The 17,431-nt window shown below is 39.8% G+C and overlaps 1 protein-coding gene across 2 annotated transcripts in view; it reads right to left on the bottom strand.

Moving 5' to 3' along the window:
• The window catches only part of LOC124620384 (putative E3 ubiquitin-protein ligase UBR7), a 70,684-nt gene that overhangs the window by 29,737 nt on the left and 23,516 nt on the right, over positions 1-17,431 (bottom strand). For both annotated transcript variants that reach the window (XM_047147060.1, XM_047147058.1), the window contains 2 exons: positions 15,654-15,803; positions 7,935-8,076 (listed from right to left, as the gene is read on the bottom strand). In XM_047147060.1, coding sequence (XP_047003016.1) covers positions 7,935-8,076; positions 15,654-15,803 — 292 coding nt within the window. The remainder of the gene's footprint in view (positions 1-7,934; positions 8,077-15,653; positions 15,804-17,431) is intronic.

The following is a 17,431-nucleotide window of genomic DNA, read 5'->3' as shown; positions in this document are numbered from 1 at the left end:
TACTGCGTCATGCATTGTTTGTCGCATTCTGGTAGTGGGTGTTTACGGCGTGTTGCCGCTCGCGGCATGGCTTGCTTTTGTGCGCGCTACCGCCGCTTAAAAAAAAAAAAAAAAAAAATAGAGAGGAATCATCTCATTAGCGAAACAATGGCAAGAGACTGCTATTTGTTGTTACTAACACTGCTGCTTTCTTTGATAATGATTAACAAGAACCAAATAATAGACTGCGTATGATAGAACATGTTCTGAACGAGAGTTAGGCGCAAATTTTTCTCCGTTTGAAAATCTTTGCGGCCGCTTCTTTAGTACATCAAATTCTGCACTGAAATTAGTCATCTTAGATTTAAAAATCTAGTCAGTTGCCGTGCTTCATTTGACTGTATCACTATTAGGCATAAGAATAATACGAATATAAACATGACACGATATGTACATTCTTCCGCGTTTGCTGTTGTCTCACTCTAGTTTCGTAGTTTATTAGGCAGACAGGATTTAAATGAGATAGCAGCAAACACGAAAGAATACATGGCAAAATGTTTATATTCGTATTATTCTTATGCTGAAGAGAATACTGCATGTGATTCACATTTCATCAGGTTCCTATTAGCAACCATCTCCTCTCACAGGTAGGAAAAAATTCAGAATGTATAGTTGGCCATATTGACAAACATCCCTAACAGTTTTGCTAGTCGGATTTTCGTAGTACATTGAAATTCTGCTACATTCGAAGATGAACAATACGAACTTTGGTTTTACTTCATTGGATAATGTATGAAAATGCAGTGGTCGAAACTCGAGGTGGAGGAAAAAAAGCTCGTCTTCCACCTTTTTTTTTTTTAATTTTTTTATTTACTGGCGCAGAGGTTTTGGCGCCAGTATTTATCTCTGTGCCTACAAAGCATGCCTGTGTAGCGCTACATATATTCGACGGCAGAAGTTAGTTGTGGCGGCACCTACCAACATTTTTCAGAACTTCCGCTTACTTTGCACTCGATTCTAAGCCACAGGTGGTTTTTTGGATTACAAAAACCGGAAAAAAAAGTGCGGCTTAGATTCGAGTAAATACGGTATACCTCTTTACTTCTGTACGGATCCTCTTTGGTTTGAAGCTGGCACAGTACTTACAGTAGAATATCTTCGGCTTCCCTCTGACAACCATGCCTCCATCCTTGCTACCCTCCCTGTTTTCCTTTCCCTGTTGCTTCATAACCTGGGTTGTGAGTAACTGAATCTACTTTCCCTTCTTCCCTTCCTTTCCCCTCTCTCCTCCCTGATGAAGGAACGTTTGTTCCGAAAGCTAGGAACGTAAATTTTCTGTTCTGTTTTGTGTATCTATCGGCTGTACTGATCTGAGGTAAGTACTGGCCAGCCCCTCTATCTCTTTGTTAGTATTTGTTTTAAAATATTAAAAGATATTTCTTACATTATGTAAAAAACAAGACATCAGAGAATACTCCAAGAGCGTCGGAATTTCGTGAACCATAGTAAAATGCACAGTTCGCCTTAAAGCGTACATTCATATGTCCAGATTCCTAATCCAGCCCTCGACCTGATATTACGCTTTTCGGTGTGGTTTTCGGGACGTAAATTTTCCTAGAGTACCAGTACTGTATTATCTTATATATAGTTCTTTATTATGGCATAATGCCATTCGTGCTAGAAGATGAAAACGTGCACTTCAAATGCAACGAACAGTTGAAACTAGCCAATAGTGCGCAATGAAACACTTCGTTTCGAATAAATTTACTGCCTCAGCAGGAAAGCTTAATAAAAGCCAAATTTCCTTAGCAAACCAACAAAAATAACTTTATTGTCCTGCAAGGCGATTAATGCTTGGCTGTCACAAAGGTGGAAATAAAATCTGAAATTAGTAACATATTTTAGTCTTCCGTAATTATGTGAATGTATCGTAATTCACTTGATAGTTCCCAGTCACAGAAATCCATCTTGTTTTCCATTTGATGTGAGAGCAATAAACAAAGAGGAAACAGAAGAATCACTAAATGTAAACACGCATCACCTGGAGATTGAGTGTGCCGACGTGCAGTGCCACGCCTCTTCAGTACACATTCTTATACCGCACATTACTGTATTTCACTCTGTGGAACTCAAATGTGTATTTTGTAATGGATGCCATCAAACTATTTCATGGCAGAGGAAATTAAAATGTACTGTAGTGCTTCTCCTGCTTCCAGTCCGCTGGTTTGACATCCTGCCCCTCTTAAAAATAAACTTTTTTAAAAAAATGCAATTAATAATGGATGGAATTATTTGTAACTGAGAGAACAAGAACTCTTCAGAAAATCTGGACTCTTTATTGCCTATTAGCCAATAACTTGCTCTTCTGTGTGACATAAAATTAAATATATGATATCTAAAACCAGTAAAGACAAAAGACAGGCAAGACAGTACACATTTCTTCAATCCTTAGGTCATAGCGATTTTTCTCTCTAATCTTGCTACAGTTTTACATGGCGTGCTTTCCTTTCTGCGAAAGAACTATTACCTCATCAAAGTTCATCAAATGTTTTGCTAGATGAAAAATCGAAAGGTCGTCGTCTAATACTGAAAAAGCTGTCAATACAAATGGTACCCAAGACTGGCGTGGTTTCTCGATCTAATTACGTTTATTTTGTCAGTGTGCTGGATAAAACAAAATAAGCCTTTCTAATATTGCAGCAATTTTAACACACACCAAATAACCGAGACTGTTTTGGGAATAATGATCATTTTTATAGTATGAGCAATAATGATCATTTTTATAGTACGACAATATAATTTACAAAGTACCAATACGAAATACGTATTCGGCCTACTACAATCAAAAAGCTTTATGTTAGGAAATAGTTTCACGTTTCATTCATTCACACGTTCCAGTTTCTCATGCATGAGGCCGAAAAGTAGTAGAACAAAATTTTTGTAGTAATTTGGAATTGTCATATTCTTCCATAATTTGTGTGATGTCCCCGTTTCTTCTCCTTCCTCATTCTGACAAACAATCTTGTCATCACTAATTCTGTAACTATTCCTACCACTGTCAAAACTGATTCTCCAGTTAACTTTACTAATCCTGCCACACCGGTTTAGTTATCCAGCGATTATTCTCCGGTTAGGTGTTATTATGTTTTCGTACAATGCGTTTTCCGCACTACTCCCAGAATGGAACTTACGCGGCTGCTAGCCGAGGACTAACTGGCCCTGTCTAGTGTAGCGATCTGGCCAAAAATTTTGTCAAAACTTCACTTTCTTGGATACACCGAGAAGATAAATAAATAATCTTTCTTACCTGTTATTCCTGTTAGTCGTTTATTTCCACTCTGGCAGTCTGAATCGATGGATTTCGCCAGTAATTATAACAACGCTGAATATTTGCAAACTGAATCAACCACATAAACAAGCAGCAGTTGGCATTCACCGGTTCGGATTTATTCCACTCAGCTCGTATAGCCCTGTTCCGTTTTGTCTGCAGGAAAGCTCAATTCTACAGACGACGAGGATTCCCCTGGCAGACATCACGTACTCTATGCACGCATTCAAAAATTAACATATAATTCATTCAGAAATCAACTTAGAATGTGTTAAAAAATGTCCAAAAACCAGCAAGGGGTGCGTTTCAAAATCATATGAATAATCGATACACTGACATGCGCTGAATGCTAGGTGCTTTGTGAAACAAGGTTTTTTCCTCAAGAATATGAATTTGCACCCTCCCCTCAAAATTGCCGCCCGGTTCAGATACCCCGGTTTGCCACCTGATCCGGGCCTGCTGCACACGTGTGAATCTGGCAGCTTGGGCGCGCCAGTAAAATTTTTCCTGGATCCATGTGGCTGGTTGCTGCTACTACTGCCTACACAGCCAGAAACCACATTTCTGTAGCCAGAAGCGGGAGAAGGTATCACTCATACGCGACTCAACTGCGTGTGTGCATGAGCCCGCTCATAACTGCTTAAATGAATCTAATGTAAACAGTTGTGACGTCACGCTCATCGGAGGCAGTTTGTTGTTATGAAGCATTGCATAGTCTTCCTAAAGCCTTTGACACATTTTGCTGTTGGCAGACACTTGTACGTGCACTGTGTTATTTTATATGACGCATTTACTTTGCAATTTAAGTTTTTTTTTTTTTCCCCCTCTCTCTCTCGTTCACGTTTAAATGCTGCAGTATTATTCTGCAGCAGCGGGATACAGTAATATGTACGTATGTAGATGTTAGAGTATCAGTTCTTACAGGTCAAAATTACAAAACTTTAACTGAAAACTAAAACAACGAAAAATTCCCGGAATCCTAAAAAATTCCCGGGTTTTTCCCGGTTTTCTCCCGGATGAAAAAAATCCTGTGTTTTTCCCAGATCTCCCGGTTGTCCTGGGTCGTATACACCCTGTGAGTGGCCTGTGCCACACACAGGGATTTGGAGCACATCTCATCATTCTACAGGACAGCAAAGAATAAAATAAAGTGTACTGACTGGGCAAGCGACCTAGTCATACAGTTTATTGCACTAACTTACCATAAAGGGAGGTGAGCACACCTATATTCAATCTGTATTGAAGACAGTTGGGTATAATGTTCAGACTGATTGGCTGTTTTCAACTATCATTTAGGCAAATCAAAGGCTAATTCCCCTTCTCCGTCTCAGGATTACAAACAATAAAAGCGTGTTAAAAAGAAGTTCATTTGAGTGATGAATTTAAAATGACCTTCAAGCCATGAAAGAGTGACCACCAAAAGGAAAAATTGATGAGACTAATTCCAAGGGAAATGTTAGAACACCCAACTCTGTCAGCCTGCTAGGATTGTCAAAGTACACTACCTTAAAATTGAATCCCTTACCGACAATCATTGAATAAAAATCTTAAAAATATAAAATTAAGCTTGGTTTTATTAAAAATCCAAGGCGAAAATTTGTTTTAACCTTGTTTAAGAATGTTCGTGTCCACAACACACATTATATTTGATGCCTTCGATTATCTTCACCAATTTGACTCTTAAGCGAATAAAACACAGAATGTTCCCCTTTATTCCATCAACAATTTTTCTTCTTTAAGGCCAGCAGTGTAATATGTGTCTGATAACGACAGGATTGTTACAGTAGATACACCAAACAGCTGCTTATAATGAGTAATCTTTATTTACAATTACGATAGACTGTTTCGGCTTTATCACCACTTTCAAATACCTGCAATTACGATTTTAGTGAGAATAGGCGTGGATGTCAATGTCATTCATATTAAAGTAGCTGTCTTGTACTCACGGTCAAAAATTTACTACAGATTCTGCACAGAATACCAAAATGTTTCGCAATGAATCATCAACTGGAGCAACTGAATTACATTCTCCGCCAGGGTTTCGATTATCTCTCGTTGCGCCCTGAAATGAGAAATGTCCTGCCCACTATCCTTCCCACCCCACCTACCGTGATATTCTGCCGTCCACTGAACCTACACAATATACTCGTCCATCCTTACACAACCCCCAATCCCTTACCTCATGGCTCATACCCCTGTAATAAACCTAGATGCAAGACCTGTCCCATACATCCTCCTACCACCACCTACTCCAGTCCGGTCACTAACATCACTAATCCCATCAAAAGCAGGGCTACCTGTGAAACCAGTCACGTGATTTACAAGCTAAGCTGCAACCTCTGTGCTGCATTCTATGTAGGCATGGCAACCAACAAGCTGCCTGTCCGCATGAACGGCCACCGACAAACTGTGGCTGAAAAACAAGTGGACCACCCTGTTGCTGAACACGCTGCCCAACATGATATCAATCATCTCAATGGCTGCTTCACAGCCTGTTCCACGTGGATCCTCTCCACCAACACCAGCTTTTCTGAATTGCGCAGGTTGGAACTTTTCCTGCAATACATCCTACGTTCCCGTAACCTTCCTGGCCTCAATCTTCATTAGTCACTGTCCTCACCCATCCAGCCCCCTCCCTGTTCCCATTCCAGCACTACACAGCCGTCATTTCACTGCCACACCCAGTCTTTCTTCTTGTTATTTCTCTCCTTTCCTCTACTTACCCCCTCCCCCCTTTCTCTCCTGCCCTCCATCTAAATTGCAACACGTCACTGTCTGCCACTTCCACCATACTATCCCTCCCCTCCCCACCCCAGCCTCCTACTTACCCCCACCCAGTTGCCACTCCCATCATGCACTGGTGCTGCTGCTCACAGTGTGGTTTCAGTTCTCTGAGACTGCAGACGTGTGTGCAAGTGGCGTTTGCGTGTGCGTGGCAACCAACAAGCTGTCTGCCCGCATGAACGGCCACCGACAAACTGTGGCTGAAAACCAAGTGGACCACCCTGCTGCTTAACACGCTGCCAAATATGTTATCCCTCATCTCAATGACTGCTTCATAGCACGTGCACATGTGTGTGTGTGTGTGTGTGTGTGTACTGCTGACAAAGGCCTTAATGGCCGAAAGCTATAATTGTGTGAATATTTTTGTTGTGCCTATCGCGACTCAACATTTCCGCTATATGATGAGTAGCAACTTTCCTTCTCTGGTAAAGATAATCTTAAAAAATTTTAGCTAGTAAAACAATATCACTGTTCATCTGTACAATCTTAGTAAACATATAGCGTCGTAATAGTGGAGCTGTCAAACTGCTGCCACATCATAATTAACATTTAATTTTAACTTCCAACAACGTTTATGATCTTATTAAAGCAGTGACAGTTGCAAAAGAGTCCACTAATGGCGCAATATGGACATCACATCAATCCAGACGTGAGTACGAGACAGCTACTTTAATATGAATGACTTTGACATCCATACCTATTCACAATCTGTAGGTGCTTACACCCCAAGTGCCTGTACAGATCACAAACACTCCATATACATGTGATAAATGCACACAAAGAAGCTTGTAAACATATTACACGGTGACCAGCAGAAGATAAATAGCAGGGTACGGGGCACATCCCACAAGCTACAAATAACTACTGTACATTTGTTGAAGGGCATCTTCAAAAATCATGAGCTGCCCTTAAAATATTTATTAGCTAAACCGGTAGAGGCCTGTTTACAATGTCAGTTCCATGTTGATACTATATTACAGTTACATCAAATATGACCAAGAAACGTCACTGCCTAAAAACTGACAGCAATAACATACATGACAACCTGTGTACTAGGAGAGGAACTTCAAGTTGGACATCAAGTTGGCTGATAAACATGTTAAGTGCAGCTCAGGCATTTAGAATGTGACTTTTAACAAATATTTACAAGTTGAAGAACACCAAGCATTCAAAATTATTACTACTGAAAATGTCCTATTGGAGCATATTAATCTTTAAAAGTAATACAATTGATGCATTGTTGGACCATTTTAGACGATTATCAGGCACATCAATCCATGCTGTGCTATCAAAATACAATCAAAACCAAATCATTATATTAAGCTGCGTTACTACTTCATCTTCCCCATTTTCATTTAATTCAGACTTCTGAAAAGATCCTGGGTCAAGATTTATGTTTAAATCCTTCAAATGACACAGGTCTCACTTTCTCATTGAATATGAACTCTCACCAATTTTAAAACTGATGTCAATGTCCCTCAGTTCTATTTGTCATGCTGGCTATTTTCTATACTCAACCTACAGCCCATTAAGCATAAATGGTAGACCTAATGTGTAAGGCACTGTAAAAAAGTTAAAACTTCACACTAAGGATAAACAGCACAATAAGACTTCCGAGAAGGCATTCTCTACTAGTTTATCTGAAGAATGAAGATGGATTTTTGTCTAAAAAATATTTTCTTGTTTACTGCTTGTCCTAGAAGTAGATTTTCTTGCTTTCTGCTTGTCCTAAAAGTTGATCACAACTATCAAAAGCTACAAATACATTGTGACACCCCATAGCTGAAACTGGAATATGTCTATGAAGTGTTCTTAACTGCACATATTTATAAAGAAGTCAAACCTTGTTTTATTGTTGCATCAGCACCATCATCTGTAACGTTGACTACAGGCCCTGCAGCATACCTCGCCAAGAAATTATGCTGCTTGACACATGCTGAACACACCATTTCAGCATATTCTTCAGGCATTGGCTGGCCTAAGTGCTGAAAAATTATATGTGGCCTCAGTACATAATTAACATTGCATTAATAAACATAAAGATAAAACAATGGAAAATTCAAGATGGAATAATGACACTATTATTAAGAAGTAAGCTTTTGGCCAAAAAGGTCTTCACTGGAATTGGACAACACACACACACACACACACACACACACACACACACACAAGACCAGTCTCTGGCTGCCAAGCCCAGACTGCAAGCAGCAGCGTATGATGGGAGAAGCAAATAGGGTGGTGGGGGTCAGGAGGAGGCGGGGGTGGCAAGGGGGACGGATAGCAGTGTAGAGCTGGGGGACAGTAAAGTGCTCCTTGTGGGAGAACACGGGGATGATGTGAGGAGTTTCCAGGACAGCTACGTGGAGTTGTGAGGTTAGACAGAGAGTGGCAGAACGGGGTGGGAGTAGCAGAAAAGGAGGAAAGTAAAAAGACAGTGGGTGCATTGGTGGAATAAAGGGCTGTGTAGTGTTGGAATGGGAACAGAGAAGGGGAAGGTGGGTAAGGGACAATGACTAACAAAGACTGAGGCCAGGAGGGTTACAGTAATGTAGGATATATTGTAGGGAGAGTTTCCACCTAGACAATTCAGGGAAGCTGGTATTGGTAGGAAGGATTGAAATGGCACAGGCTGTGAAACAGTCACTGAAACTAAGAATGTCATGTTGGCAGAGTCTCAGCAACTGGGTGGTCCAGCAGTTTATTGGTCACAGTTTGTCAGTGGTGATGGTGGGGAGGATGTCTGGGACAGGTCTTACATCTAGGTCTATTACAGGGATATGAACCATGAGGCAAGGGGTTGGGAGCAGTGGTTGTGTATGGACGGACGAGGATATTGTGTAGGTTGGATGGAGGAGGACCAGGTGAAGCTAATGGGGGAGAAGGGTTACAGGTTTTGGGAGAATGTGGATGGATTGTCCTCACTCTTGATCAAGATCACAAAGACGTCATCAATGGATCTGAAGCAGATGAGGGGTTTGGGATTCGTACCCTGAAATGAGGAATGTCCTACCACTATCCTTCCCATCCCTCCCACAGTGGTATTCCATTGCTCAGCAAACCTACACAATATCCTTGTCCATCCCAACACAACCACAGCTTCTAACCCCCTTCTATCCCTCTTATTAGTTTGTTTGGCATATATCTCTCAATTCCCATTGATACACGACGCTCCCTGTTTGCTCAAAATTATCTCTTGCGAAGAGGTCAAGTACACTTTTGCAATCATTTAAACTATGAAAGGGCTCCTGAACCGATTGTTTAAAATAGTTTTCTGAGAAGGCATTCAGAAAGATTTCGGACTCCACAATTCTTACAATGGTTGTGAATCGTAATGTCAGAGCCAGATCTCGAAAACTACTATTGGTTTCTAGGAACGTGTAACAATTCTTGTTTCACCAATTATTAATGACCCTTAAAAAATTACACTGAAAAAAATTTGTAGTAGTTTGTGTAGAGTGCTAGATAAGGAAGTTACATACAGTAACCATATGGCAACATACTCTCCTCTTTGCTTGCTATCATTTGCCAAAATCTTGCTTTGATATCTCAAACTGTTCATGAGTACACGGGTATTATGAATATTTCATTTTTCCTTTACCGTCTGGGCTTGTAAGTGGACCACGGTGCTCTCTATAATGTACAATCCATTTTGTTGAGACTCGAATGAGTTATAAATCCCATCCAAAGTTTACATAATAGTTCAGCACACTTACTGCGTTTGTTAGGCAGCAACATATGATCTTATGTGCAATAGTTTACTTAATGACGATAAACAAAATAGTTCATTATGAAGCTAAGAGAGAAACAGAGAGAGAGAGAGAGAGAGAGAGAGAGAGAGAGAGAGAGAGAGAGAGTTCTTTACAATCAGATCATCTGAGAAAGATTTCAGACTGGCTGACTTGCACATTTATCGTTCACACAGTCAAGCGAGTTGCTCCCCCCCCCCCCCCCCCCCCGCCCACTATACCTGCACATTAAGCAGTACTGCAACAACTGTCCAACGCAGCTCTGCTCTGCTGTGCCACTAAACTATAAACTGATACACAGAATGTTTCACGAATTCATAAAACATCCATAGTCCTTTAAGTTCACAAGATATTCACCACAACAAATATTATATTGACACACAATAAAGAGGCACAGAGGTGAAGTTACAAAGCAAAATAATGTGAGATGTACTTAACCTCCAATCACAGCCTGTGTCCAGAATAATTGCTATACCTGGTCACTGAATTGAGTTGACACAGTAACTTAACACTGGACGGTGGATCAAATCCCTGCCCTGCTATTCTGATTTAACATTTCTATGGTTGCCCTAAACTGCTTAAATTCTGGTGAAAGGGCATAGAAGAAGACATGTTATTTCCATCCCGAGTACAAACGTCTTTACTGGCTTTAACACCCTCATTGTTGATGGGATTTAAACCCAAGTCATTCTTTCTTTTTTGGAACTATTCAGTACTGTTGTGAACTACACCTTGTAACATCACAGTCACTGTCTTTTCCTTCTCTTAACCAATGTACTGTCTTTCAAGCTCACCTGGATCTTGCTCTATGCTACATATTAGTCTGCCCCCCCCCCCCCCCCCCAAAAAAAGGAAGGAAAGAGAAAGAGAGAGAGAGAGAGAGAGAGAGAGAGAGAGAGAGAGGACTGACAATTTGAATATCCAACTCTCCACAATAAGTCTGAGTCACACACTGAGACACTAAGTTAATACTGTGTTGTACATAGGCCAAATAGATCAATCAATGGAACAAACAAACAGAACAGTCTGATGAATATTCAATTGCTTCAATTTTGGCACTAAAAATAGAGGGTATTTTTTTGTCACTTACCACAAAACTGGTATTGTAAATTTATGTGCTGTTGAGGAACAGCATTTGGACTGGTAAAATCCCCACCCTTAACTTCTATAAATAACTTATGACAACTGACGTATTTGCACAACATTGATCTCTGACACATCTTTATCCTCCCATCTCACTTAACTGATAGGACATTTCTTCAGGCCTACTGATATGAGAATGAACTTATCTTAATAATGTCATAAAAATAAATTCTGCTGTCACAATGTAAAACATGGATGAAGATGAGTTACCAATATGCTCTGTCTGTGGCCATCACCACGTCCATTACCTGAGAGGTGTGAGTATTCCCTGAACACTGAATGTCTTCTCTATCTTAACTCAGTTTCTTCAGTAATTGCACCCATGCTGCTTCTGATATCACTATGACCAGCTTCAAGAACTTATAACCAAACTATCACGTTTCAACCGAACTTTGACTGGACTGTGCTACCAATCAGCAAGTCATTCCAAATGCACTTCGACATCATTACATCACCACTTAAAGTAAACAATGGGAACTTAAGCCGAGAGCAACGCTCTCTACCGTTTATAAATAGAGATAAGCTTTTAAACATATGCATTTACTTGATCTCAAAATCAACGTAACTATGTTTGAGATCAAAAAACATCCAGCATAACAACACAAGAGGCAAAGAGAACAATGATTTTCCAAAACACAAACTGTACAAAACAGGTAATATCACACAAAACACACTGTCTGCAATTTGACATGCAAGTGGGGATGATGATTTATCTTTTTGAGAGTGTCTTCCATCAAAGCTAGCACACACCCCACCTATTGTCTCTCAATGCTGCCGCTAGTCTCGGATAATTAGTGATTTCAGATGGTGTGAGGTGGTGGGGAAAGGTGAGTGGTAGTAGTGGTGGTGGTGGTGAGGAGGAGGACTACAAGAAGGGCTTAGGAAAGATCACAGAGGGGTGGAATGCGAATACACGCGGCAGTAGATTGTGGGATTGCTTAGGAGTGTCAACAACACTAAGAAGAAAAATAAAACAGTAGATGGGGAGGCGTGATCAAGAGCAGAAGAGAAAAGTAAGGTGACGGGGACAGGAACCACAGAGGGAAGTAAGATGGAGAAGATAAAATGACTCAGGGGTAGGTGTGGGGACAGGAGAGTTGTATATTACTGGAACAGGAGGAGGATGAGAGGTGTGGGTCTAGTGGAGGCAGACCATGGAGTTATGTGATTAAATATTACACTGATGGAGGATTCCCATCCGTGCAACTTGGAAACTTGATGCTGGATGCAAATATCTACACTGCATAGGAAATGAAACACCTGCTGCTGAAGTCGCAGTATTTTCTGTAACTGTGGTCTAGCTGGCCATTTGGCCATGGTTTGACTGTAAACATATACGCGAGTGGAATGTTTTGTTATTAATGTTGCAAGGAATGTCAAAGAAAGGGCTGCAATAGAAGGAAGTGGGTGAATGTATGGAACACATCTTGTACTGGGGTCTCCCACAGGAACACTATCCAATTGGGATGGGGCTGAGGGCAAGAGGGGCAGATAACAATGTTGCACAGGTTGTGTGGGAGGTGGTGGAATATCACTTAGGGAGGGCATTGCAAGAGGTAGTTAGGAAAAGTGATTGGGTTGTTAGAGAGACCCAGGAAGCACTTGCAGATGAAGGCAGAGCTTCTGCACGACTGCTCAGAAACTGTGAGAGGATGTTAGTTGTTACGGGAGACAGCACGTGGGAAATCATTTTGGACAAGACTGAGAGGACAGGGAAGAGGTCTGTCACTTCAACTGCAGAGTATCTGCAGGTGGTCAGGTTGCATGGAATGCATGTTTATATGTGGACTGGGCACTACCTGACTGTTTGTGAATAGTTTTGTTGGTATTATTTATTTATCATATTGTTTTACAAGGACACAAAAGTATCTACAATCGAACTGAAATCTCCAAATGGACAATCAGTCAAGAGCATTTTGAGTCACTTTATGTAAAGTTCTTAGATCACCATTAAATGCTCAAAGTGGGCACTCATCAACAATGTGATTTATTGTTTGCTCCTCTGCTCTGCAATCACAGTCGGCAGATGGGAGGAAACGTCACTTCTTCATGCTGTACCCACAACTTCCTTGGCCAGTCCTAAATCAGTTCAGCCTCAACCAGATTTGCTGTGGTACTTCGAATTCCATGACCTCCTTTGTTGGAGCTCGAACCAGATGTGTATTGTCAGGTGGCTGTTCATTACAGAGTTGTCGCTATTTGGAGGTAATGTCTAAAGAACTAATACTTTTTAAATCTATCCAGGGTGGTTTGTGTGATTTCAGGTGAGTTGTTGGTGGATCTCGTTGGGTGTCTTACAAGGGAAGAGTAATCTTTTTACACAAATTTACCTTAGCTAACATTGCTCCGCAAGATGTAAGGAGAAAAGCAGTCAAGACAGCCAGTCACTGACTGGGAGTAGATCTGACAGTGTCAAGTGCTAACTCTCATGGCTCCATAACAATGCACATCAATTTCTGTTGTATGAGCATGTTTTCCACACAGGAGAGCAATATTCTCCACCAGACTACCCAAACGCGAGTGCAGCAGAGCACAGAGTACTGACGTCCGCATCATAGCTGCTTCCAGAAATCTTGCGAAGTAGATTTACTCGTGAGCCAAGTTTCTTAACTAACTTGATGCACTATTTATTTGAAGGTCAAAGACCAATCTAGAGTGTTTCCTAGATATATTGGATTGTAGTTATGTGATACTTCAACTCCAATGAAAGTCACATGTAGCTTCCTTAGGGCTGCTTTATTACTTAGGTGAATGCAGTAACCTCAGTTTTATTTTGGTAGGCAAATGATAAGTTTGATGTGAATAGACTCGATATGTGGCTTATAGCTAAAAAAGAATCAGATGAAACAAAAGGGAGAAGGTGGTGTAAACTATTGGGAATAGGCTATGCCATAACTATAGCCATAGAAAAAAGTATTCACAAACTGTTGTTCATGTAGAATAAGTTTATTTATTAGGATTAAAGATAACAACCAGAGATGTTATTTGGTAAACTAACAGTACAAGGTTTCCTCCCTAACCTGTACACATAAAATGATTAACTAATTTAACATGCAGGAAGTAAATAAGAATTTTGTACCAGCTGACTTCACACAGTGGGAAAAAAAGTATTCATAAACTACTAGAAATGTAAACACAGAAATGACACTGAACCGCTTGCAGCAAGGAATGCTTTCAGTGGCAATCTGCACTTTGTGCACGTTGGTTCTGACTAGAGGTGAATGCTGCACAACAGCAAAATGGGTCGCAAAAGGAAGGAAACAACTGCAGAGGAAAGCTGGTGAGGTTCATTTACTTTTGTGATTTACACGTGGAGTTGACTGTACATGTACACTTATGACTAGCTGGCGAGATGTACACATTGCATCACTGATGAATCCTTTTATCAATTGTTGCTGTTTTTATGGTGGCAAAATGGTCAAGTAGTAATTTGACTTTTTGTTGAAATATTTCAAGGATGCGGCATATTCATTTGAGTAGTAATAGCTTGTCAGCAATATTGTATGAGTGACCGATAGTTTGGTTGTCTGTGTAATCTCTGGTTGTTTATTTTTTTATCTGTTGTTCCCAAATGTTAATAAAATTTTCTAGGTAAGATTTATGTTTGAACTTGGCTCTGTTCGTTTAAAATGTCATGTGGATAATTTTTCCATGAATATATAAATTTTCAATTCTTCCAGTGTGTTCATGGCTAGTTCCCTTGGTATTGCATGTAAGATTTGAAGTGCAGTTTCAGTTTTATCGACTTTATGGATTTCAGAAACCAAAACCTTAAAGGCAACAAAATTGAAACTGCATTTCAAATCTTATACACCATACAAAAAGGTCCAGTCATGAATATACTTGAAGAACTGGAAATTTACATACACATGAAAAATTATGTGCACAAGAACATTAAAAGAACATTACTACCTAGAAAATTTTATTGACATTCTGGGACTTGACAACAAATAAAAAATAAACAAACAGAGATTACAAAAACACCTAAATTATCCCACTCTTGAAAACAATACTGCTGATTACCTATAACCACTTTGTGAAGATACAGCACTGAAAACTGTCAACTAACTGCCAAATTACTGCTTGACTTTATGTGACCATCATAAAAACAGCAAAAATTGACAAAAGGATTAATCAGTAAGTATACATATACAATTAACTTAATATATCTATGTTGTGAAAGTAAATGAACTTCACCAAATGTAATATTCACAGGTGTAATTGACAATAGCAATACTGCCAAAATACGCCTATTGTACGAAACATAATAAAACTATTGGCATCTAACTTGGAAGATTCAATTTAAATTGCAATATTACGTCATCTTTCGTACTGTGGGCCCCAACTGTACAAAACATGTGTTTACTATGAGTAAAATCAGTCATTTATTTCATTATATTCTGTTCACATCCTCCAACAATTTAAAGTCATGGTACCAAAACACACTGTCTAAAGTAAACCTATTTTTTTACGTAGTTAGTGTCGGCATTACTTTTTAACAATATTGCTGGAAAAATGGTCTCAGTTATTAAAAAAATAATGCACAAATATTCCTAATGTCCAAACTCGTTGTGGTACATGTGGTCAAAATGATCTTAAATCATTTTTAAAATTTTTCTGCAGTGATTGCACATATGACAGCAACAAATGATAAAATTTTTGTGTACACTTACCCTTCCATGGAACCAATCTTCACACACAATGCACTGAACCATTTCGTCAGGCTCTTCATCTTGGGGATCAGGATATGGTCTATGGCATGTACAGTACACGCCACGGAAATTCTGATTGTACTGGTTCAGCTCATTGACACTATCTCGCTCCTACAAATTCAAAGAAATATTTTTCTTAATTTTTGGGGGAGAAGGGGACCATTCTTAATAACTGTTGCTTAAGTCTCTGGTAAATAATTATTATGGGCATGACTGAACGTACTTTTAACATTTTACATGCAGAGCAACACCACAAGCAATCACAATTTTGTCACTTAATGCTAAGATAAGCAGATTTTTTCCTTAGCAGTGTGTATTACGATTGTGGTGAAGTTCACTAGTTTCATGATTTAGCAGTTACTTACTTTTATGGCAGGATGCCCTTTTCCCTGACTTATTGTCAGTAAACCTAAGGGAAGCCGTATGTGCCATCTGCTTGAGTGTGGATATATTTTATTTGTTTGTATATTGTCTTTTCTGAGACAGTACCCATCACTTGGAAAAACAGCCCTGAAGTTTAGGCAAAAATCAAACACAGGCTGGTCGATGTACCACACAACAATTGTTAATACAGTTCGTGGATTCGACCAGACATTAGTGTCCATCCCTGACCTGTAAGGTAGCATCCGATCTTAAGCTATGTAATGTCTCGGTCTCAGAAGTGGAGATACGCAGCTGTTAAATACGCTTCTATGTACTCTTCCACAAAAACTTTATCAGTGAAATGAAATTAACGTACAGCCTGTTCTAGTAAGAATAGTAAGTATGCGGTGGCTATTCTTTGATGTTATCTGACAAACAACGATTAGAAAGTTAATTACAGAAAGACATGTATTTGTGGAAACATTGCCATAATTAGTGATGTTTCAAACGGTTCAAATGGATCTAAGCACTATGGGACTTAACATGTGAGGTCATCAGTCCCCTAGACTTAGAACTACTTAAATCTAACTAACCTAAGGACATCACATACATCCATGCCTGAGGCAAGGTTCGAACCTGTGATTGTAGCAGCAGCGCGGTTCTGTACTGAAGCGCCTAGAACTGCTCGGCCACAGCAGCCGGATAGTGATGGTTAAATCGAAACCTCCATCTCGACATAGTACTTACAAATTCAATTTCAGATCTGAAGATACTGAGTCGATAGCACAGCTTCTGCTTGTTTAGATAGGACAAAATGAATGAACTATGGAAAAACTTAATGTTCTCGCACTATGTTTTGTGCAATCACTAACTAAATCTCAAAGAAAAGGATCCCAGGAGTAAGGAATAGCAAGAACAAGCCCGCTAAGTATTCAGGAAAAGCTGAAATTGAGACAATGTACACCTATTTTACTTCAAGGCATAAATGAAGATGATCTGTATGGGCATATGGAATTCTGGAAGTTGTATACAATCTGACAAGAAGCTGACTTCAAGTTTTGGAAAAGCATTCTTTGGAGCAACGAAGCAAGTGGCAGAGCGAAGAGGCACAACTGTATCTACTGGGATTCTACAAATCCCCGTGTAGTGATGGAGAGGAAGTTAAACTTCCTGACATGTGGGTATGGGCATAGATTCTCAGTGGTGGGCTATTTGCGCCTAATTTTTTAACAGTACTGGAAAATAGTCCACTTTTTGAACATTGGCATTTGATTATGGATACATTGATAAGTCGACAAGACAGAGCACCACCGAATTATGGAGCTATTGTGAGAGAATTTCTAAATGGAAACTTTAATGAACGGACTGGGAGACGG

Source organism: Schistocerca americana, chromosome 6, assembly GCF_021461395.2.
Source record: "Schistocerca americana isolate TAMUIC-IGC-003095 chromosome 6, iqSchAmer2.1, whole genome shotgun sequence".
NCBI classification, from domain to species: Eukaryota; Metazoa; Arthropoda; class Insecta; order Orthoptera; family Acrididae; genus Schistocerca; species Schistocerca americana.
This window is presented reverse-complemented; position numbering and strand designations above follow the sequence as displayed.